Source organism: Poecilia latipinna, unplaced genomic scaffold, assembly GCF_001443285.1.
Source record: "Poecilia latipinna isolate Pla-1442-1.1 unplaced genomic scaffold, P_latipinna-1.0 Scaffold2790, whole genome shotgun sequence".
NCBI lineage: Eukaryota > Metazoa > Chordata > Actinopteri > Cyprinodontiformes > Poeciliidae > Poecilia > Poecilia latipinna.
The window spans coordinates 24,999-33,110 of NW_015115406.1; the positions used below are offsets into that span (position 1 = coordinate 24,999).

General features: G+C 38.8%; 1 protein-coding gene across 1 annotated transcript in view; it reads left to right on the top strand.

The window, feature by feature from the left end:
• LOC106939165 (voltage-dependent R-type calcium channel subunit alpha-1E-like) overlaps window positions 1-8,107 on the top strand; it is a gene marked incomplete at its 5' end in the record, with an annotated part of 32,282 nt that extends 24,175 nt beyond the window's left edge. The window contains 2 exons of the mRNA XM_015021471.1: window positions 4,003-4,559; window positions 5,910-8,107. Of these exons, the coding sequence (XP_014876957.1) occupies window positions 4,003-4,559; window positions 5,910-6,605 (1,253 nt within the window). The remainder of the gene's footprint in view (window positions 1-4,002; window positions 4,560-5,909) is intronic.
• Window positions 8,108-8,112: the final 5 nt, after the last annotated feature.

The window sequence follows — 8,112 nt, forward strand, 5'->3', positions numbered from 1 at the left end:
TGAAGGGAAATAGCAGCCTCCCAGAAAACCCAGGACAAAACAGAAGAGAAAAAAAAACAAAACAGAAAAAAAAAACCCAACCTACCAATTCCTTGTGTCTAGTCATAGGCTACTCTTAGATAGTTTTCTTACTTTCCCTGTCGTGTACTCTCCATTGCACCCAGGCTATTTTTGGTTACAAAAAGTGTGTGATTTCTCTGCAATTTGCTAAGTAATGTTTATTAAAATGTTAGTTGGACCTTATGACAATATTTTATCCTGTGTGTTCAATTCTAACATTTTGTGTATTATAGAAAAAACACTAAATTAAAATTTCTACAACCAAAACTTACTTTTAAAGTTCAGAGGAAGTGTGTTTTGTTCCACCTGTTGTTCCAAAGTTTTGTTCTTAAAAGCCCCAAATTCATATATGATGTCCAATTCCATGATAAGTGTATGTATACTTTTGGAGACTCCTGGAGAGTAAGTGCTCCTTATTAGGAATCTAAACTCGGATTAAAATGTCAAAACTGTAGCACTTTTCTGCCAATTAAAAATCAATGCCTAAATAACACATTAGGAATCAATGTTCGGACATTAAGTCAATGCTTAATGGTTCATACTAAAGGTTGAACTCTACAGGCTCTGTTCTGCCAATGAAAGCCTTCAAGGACATTGCAGTAGGAGTGTTTGTATGTGTTACTGTAAAACAGGGAGGTGAATGGATGGGAAAATGTGTGCACACAAGTATTGAGAGTTCCAACCTTGACTACTACAGAGGCACAAAGTCCTCTTTACTGTGTAATGTCCCCAGATATAATTAGTAACGTCGGTGGCTCAGAAGGTTAAGTGTGCAATCAATAAGAGGATCTTTGGTCCACTTCCAACTTGTTAATTGGTTTTACATTGAAATATGAGGTAGATGTTCACTTAATGTCTCTGAGCAAAGTAGATAATGGAAAACGAAACACTCTTTCTTTTAAACCAATAGAACAGAATTTCAAGTGTCTTCTTCACTTGTTTTTTTTCTGTAGACTACCAGTGGTACTGAGATAAATTCAAATGTCTGTAAACTATTGAAACCCTTATAAATAACAAATATAGCATTTATAAATTCAGTTTCTGAAGACAAATCATGTTTCTGTGTGCATGGTTTTGTCATGAAGTGCAGTGTGAGGTGGTGAGGCAGACGCAACGGACCCAAGTTAAAAAGAAGAAAATGATGATTTTAACGACATCCTATGAGCTACATAAAGATGAATCCAGCTTTTGTTACATATGACACAAATTGTTCCAAATCCAGGCAGCACAGTAGAGCGGAAGGGTCAAAACTAGTAGCAACTGGCAAACAAGAAACATCTGATGGCAGACTAGACATGACTAGACAAGACAGAATACAAGGACCCGACAAAGACACAGAAACACAGGTGACAAATACACAGAGGGTGTGCTGTGGTGGCGCAGGGGTTAAGCACAGTCCACATATGGAGGTCTCAGTCCTCAATGTGGCTGTCACACGTTCGATTCCTGGCCTGGTGACCTTTGCCGCATGTCTTCCCCTTTTCTCATTATCCACTTTCCTGTCAATTAACTATCAGATAAAGGCCACTAGAGCTGATAAAACTTTTAAAATAAATAAATACACAGAGGGTAGTCAGGGACTGAGACACACCTGGGAACAATCAAAGGGAAGACAGGACAAAAAGGAGATTCAAAAGACACAGAAAAACTCAAATCACCACAGGTTTGAGTTGAGAGCGGTGTCAATATTCTGCATGAACTGGGATTTTGAGATCATGAGTACCTGCATGAGTATTTTAAATCAACAAAGCTTTCTGTTTTATCTGAGAATGTTGAACCATACTAAGTAGTAAAAGGCTGCCATAAATTAATGACTTTTAGGGCAAATTTTTTCTACCTCGTGAAGAAAGATCTCCTGTTGAGGATATGATCGGGTTGTCTGCTTTGTTTCTATTAAACAAAACTCTGTTTTTCTTCTGTCTTGATTGCTCTCTTCTAATCTTTTCATTCTGACTTTTATGAATGTAAATATTGTCAAAATAACAGAATGGGCATCCTGCTGGCTGTCCGAATGTGTGTTGTTTCAGAAGGAATATCAGTCATTTTTTTATTTTATTGTTTTTATTCTTTGTACTTTAAATAAACTGCTTTCCTTGTTTTATCTTTTTTATAGATCTTTGAGATCGTAGGAGCTAAATAAAGATGGATCCAGCTTTTGTTGCAGGTTGCAAGTCTTTTAGGTTGTTTCTATTACACTCTAAAAAGTGTATTTGGGCTGCAGTTCATTTTATGGACTTATTTTTATTAATCTCACTTAATTATTTTTGCTTTAGTTGTAACAATGTACTTTTTGTGTTCAAAATCTTGAAATTTTTACTTTGACTTTACTTGAAACAATTAATTTCAATGTCGTGTTCGTGTCCTTCATTTGACCAACTAAATATATCATGATCATCCAACTCAATTCATTAAGTTATAAAAATCTTAGGAAATTAAGTGTGCCTAACATGACAAATTTAAGTAATTCTTACTCAAATCATTATTTCTTCCTAATAATTCAAATCTCTTTGACTTAATTCTACCAAATGTCAACTCAAACTTTTAAGCTGTTTCAAGCTAAAACACTAAAATATCCAAAATGATATGTACTTAAAATGATTGTACTTAAAATACAGCTTGAATTTAAATAATTTTAAATTTATTTTTTAACATCTTATTTTGGTTTTTCAAAGATCCTGTACTCTGAAAAAAGAAATTAGTTGAAACAACTTAACTGAATTGCTTCAATTGGTAACAAGTAATTCAATCAAGTTTATCCAACTGAATTCATTAAGTTGGTTTAACTTGATAAATTTAAGTCAGTCTTATTTAAATCATTTTGTTTACCTCAAATAAAGAAGTAAACTAAGTTATCTATATTTTACCAGGGCTTGAGACTCAGGCAGTCTTGATTTTATAGTAGTTAGATAGGAAAGTGGGGAATGAAAGAGGGAAGACATGCAGCAAAGGTTATCAAGCCTGGAATCCAACCTGCGTCAGCCGCGTCGAGGACCTCCTTATGTCTGTTGAGCTCTAGCCCTGCACCACAACAGCACCTGGTTGCTACAGGATCTGTCCCTGATGAAGCTTGAGTCATGACATCAGATGTAGGATATGAATACGGCATTGAACATAATTGTTTCAAGAAAAGTCAAAGTAAAAAGTTCTTTTAAGTTCAAGATTTGTAACTTGTAGCTAATTGAACACAAAAAGGTAAGTTGTCATAACTAAAGCAAAAGAATTAAGTGTGATTCATGTAAATAAGTCCATAAAATGAACTGCAGCCCAATTTCACTTTCTAAAGTGTTCTCTAAACAGTGTATTTTTAGAGTAGACTTTTTAGAGTGCACCTTTATCAGTTTCCTTGCTGAACAGCTTGATGATGGATGGATGCATTTTGAAAACAGCAAAACAAGATCCCTGTAAAATATGTAACTGTAATTTCACGATATTGGAAATATAGGGTATAAATAGCTTTACAAGACACTAATAAAGCAGTTAAAAATAATTTGGACAACTGCACACTGCAAAAACACAAAATCTTACACAGTACTTGTAAGTTCTAATTCTAGGTTCTAATACAAATATCTTTGCACACTTAAGTAAAGACAAAGATAACTTGCAAGTAAATTTTACTCAAAAATGGGAGCTTGTTTTGAGTGATTAATTCCTTAATATTGAAGAAGAAATACTAGTTTCATTGGCAAATTATTTCACTTATAAGATGGGAAAAATGAATTGTTATAATTGGAAAAATATCTACCAGTGGAACTAGTACTTTTCATCAATGTTCAAGAATTATCAACTTAAAACAAGTGCCTACATCTTGCTGAAAAGTTACTTTGTAAGCTAGTTGTGTCCTATTTGTGTACAAAGATATTTGGACTATAAGGTAGACCAAAGTACTTTGTAAGATTTTGTGTTTTTGCAATGTATGTCTGATTCTTGGGTCATTTTGTACAGGCTCTGTGTCCTCTCTGGGTTCCAGCGCAGGCAGCTCTCTGCTGCAGGTTCCAGGAGCTCTTCCTGCAATCAGCCACGCTTCACTGGGCTCTAAACATAGCTCCAGGCCCATCATCTGGCTCAGCACCTCCCAAAGCATCGACAGGCACTCCATACACAGACTCAGTCCGGCTAACAGCATGGAGGGCCACAGGCTCAGTTCAGCTCAGCGGACAAACAGGCACAGACTGAGCTCAGCTCACAGTATAGATGGATATAGATTCAGTCCGACCCGTCGACTGAACAGACACAGACTCAGCTCCACTCACAGTATGGATGGGTACAGAATGAACCTCGATCTGATCGCAGACCGGCCGAAGCTGCAGTCCAGCCACAGCATGGAGAGATGTCCGTCTGTCAGGCTGAATCCTACAGAAGCAGAGAGCAGACGTTCTTGCTGGCTCAGTCCTGAAGAGAGTATGGACAGAAACAAGCTCAGCCCCACCTATATTCCAGAAAGTTCCATCTTAAAGAGACCAGCATCCTTCTGCTCTGCTGGCAAACAGTTAAGGAGACAGGTGTGTCATTTTCTGCTGCTATCTCTTATTAAAGTCATATTTTATGTCTTCACTGATGCACAGAAAGTTTACATTTCATGAAAGAAAAGAAATCCATAAAAATGCTGTGATTAGACTAAATTATTATTTGCAACAAGGCTTTCCAATTTCTGAAGAAATTGCTGGAAGTGCCTGGCTTTTGTCTCATAGAAGCAAAAATAATTGTTTCTGTGGAGGAAAGGTCTGACAGTAAAGGGTCAGAGCTAAATGGTAAACAGATCTCTGAATAGTTGTTCATCTTTAATTCTGATAATCCAGTTACTTTAAAGGAGCTGATTCTGCATGAGTTCCAACATATGAATGTTCTGAGCATGGTGTTCAGTGACCAGTGTTGCTAGTCCTCCTATTTTTACATTGTGCATTTGATTTTTCTACTTCTGATAACTGTAATCATTTACAGTATAGAGGGATTATCAGTCAATGTCACAATGCGTGTGTACCCCGCTCTTTCTAAGGTGAATGCAATACAACGTTTTACCAGCAGATGGTGATTTTAGCAGGATTTAACCTGAACCATTTTAACTAAGTTACACTTATGTCCACATAGACACTGAAGTGAAAGTGGTGTTTGTGTAGACCAGGGTGCTCAGGTCTAGTCCTCCAGAGCTACCATCCTGCAACTTTTATGCGCATCCTTACTCCAACAGACCAGGATCAGCTCTGAACAGGCCTGCTAACGAGCCGTTCATTTGATTCAGGTGTGTTGGAGCAGGGAAGCATCTGATGGTAGCTCTGAAGGACCGGACTTGAGCGCCCCTGTTGAAGAACAGGGAGCTACAACAGCGACCTTCTTGTAGCTCCCTGGGTCCCAGAACAAATGTTCAGAACTCTGCGGTTCTCTTGGAGTAACAATGCAGTTTAGTTAGAAATTTTAATGTAGATGGATTTTTTTTAAGTAAAAATGATCAGCTAGCCTCTACCATGGATGGATTTTTAGATGAATGGATCAACACTTCTCATAATTTTTTTAAATTCTTTTGACATATTTGCTAGTGACACACACAACATAAGATTTGCATCATTGTTTTTCATTGGACAAAATGTATAATTGTTTTGATTAAAACTTCATGCTTAAAGAACTTATTTTTAATAGCATCCAACCTTATGCTAAACAGAAAATATGAAAATGCCCAGAAAATATTTTAATTACTACATATTTTCTACAGATGGTTGACAAGTATGAAGAAACACAGATTATTTTTTTTAAAATAATGATGTGATAAGTTAGTGAGTTTATTTCATTATATCTGTGTGTGTGCATGTGTGTGGGGGGTTGTGCGTGGGTGTGTGTGCGTATTTGTTTTGTCCCAGGCGGCTGTGTGCTGTGACTCCCTGGACCAGAGTGGGTCAGCTGATGACCTGGCAGAGACCTGCCTCACTGAGCCCCCGGCTGCCTCCCCTCCGCTGTGCCAGAGATCGTCCAGCGTGCACACACTGAAATACACTCACCCCCAGAGGGTGATCTCCTGCAGGAGCCACAGCCGGAGCCACAGTGAGACCACCACCCATGAACATGTACCTGAGCAGGCCAGCTGTGACTTACAGCCAGACACAGAGGCAGAAAAGAGGCCTGTCAGCCCTCAGGGCACGTCCAGTTTGAATGTCACCAGCACTGAATCTATCCTTTCTGCTTCACTGCTTAACCACAGAGCGGCCGGGTCAGACCCCGCCCCCATGCTGGATGATGCTGATGAGGAGGTCGATGGGATGAACGGTTCGGTCACTCAGCCTGCTCCCGGTGGACATCTCTTTCCGAGTCCCGGGGAGCAGCGGAGTCGCTTCAGTCACTCAGCATCGCCCGTCTCAGGCAGGAGCAGGAAGCACCGGATGAGCCCACCGCCGGGTGACAAGCCGGTCACTAAGGCCCCACAGTTTCTAGACAGCAGTGTTGAGCTGAGGAGGCGGACTCTGTCGTTTGATGCCACCACTGTCTCTCCTAACCAGCAGGAGGGCAGCTCTGTGGAGGACAAAAACACAGAGCCAAACATTCTGCTGAACTTCTCATGAGAGGCACAAGAGCTTCAGACTGAACAGGAGTGTTTCCTGCTGTCTTATTAGATTTTCACAGTGTGTGAAAAGAAGTCATGATGTGTACAAGTGAAGAAATCTAAGGACTCTTTTGTGCTTCAAGCACACAAAAATGCACACGTAAAAGTCATCTATTATATCTTAGCTTTAGTTCAGGCACAGTAGCAGCCCGGCTATATTTACAACCTTCCTGCTCTCCTGCTGTTGCCATTAGTCATCATTTTTCTGCAAGCCTAGGTCAGAATACAACACAAAGATTGTGATGCTTCTTATATACAGTGCCTTACAAGAGTATCCACACCTTTTCAACTTTTCCACATGTGGTGTTACAAAAACAAACTACAGCATAGTTTGTTTGAAATAAAATAAGTTTCATTTTACTTTGTGAAGTAAAGTATGCTGTGCATCATGCACTCCCACAGCATGATGCTCCTGCCACCCTGTTCCAAAGTGTGGAAAGTTTATTTATATGCTCTTTATTTCCCACCACACATACATTTTGTTGGCCAAATACTGAACTATTAGTCTTACTTGACCAGAGCACATTTTTCCTCATTTGCTGTATCATCTTCATCACTTGTTGTAAAATGGAACCATAAGACTTCTTACTGCTCTCTTAAACACAGTCTTTCTCCCACCTGAGCTGTGGATCTATGCAGCTCCTCCATAGTTGCTGTTGGCCTCTTTGCTCCTTCTCTCAGTGCTCTCCTTCAAGCCACTCCATAATTTGACCTGTCTGCTGTAATCTTTGTGATGCTTGTTGTCCAACAAATCTGTTTCTCAGAGCAGTGAATTCTGATGAAGTTATCTGGAAGTGGACACTAATTACTTGTCAGATAACTGTAGTGGGATGACTTGTTGCAATGGGTTTTATTTAGTAAAAAAAAGAAAAACTGAGTACAAAAGCATGCAATATTTTTCATATTTCCATAATTAAGAAATTTGCTTCTAAAGTCACTGGTAGCCTTTAATCAACAGTAGCTTCATAGGAAGAAGGACAGAGAAGAGGAGGAGATATGCAGCAAATGGCCCAGACAGGGTAATGGAACTAGGGACCACTGAAATGAGGACCAGAGCCTCTGAGCGGTCTACCTGCTCTACCACTGAACCACGTGGTACCCCAACTAAGATTTATGTATCACTTTAGCTCAGCTTCATTGTTATGTAGGACTTTGTGTTGGTCTATTAAATAGACTCCCCATCAAATACATTGAAGTATGTGATTTTGAACAAAATGTAGAGAAATACATAAGATTCAAATACTTTTGCAAGGCACTGTATTTTCAGAAGTCTGTGGTTTTATTTTAATTAGAAATGCATCAAGAGTCCAAAACAACTTATTAGGCCTAATCCAAGCCAAATCCAAGTCAAAATATGTATGTGACTTTGTCACATTTGAGAAACTTAAACCCCAAAAAGATGATTTCTAGTTGATCTAGTCTGTTGTTCAAAGTTCCAGTATGTAACTTTCATGATTTATATATAT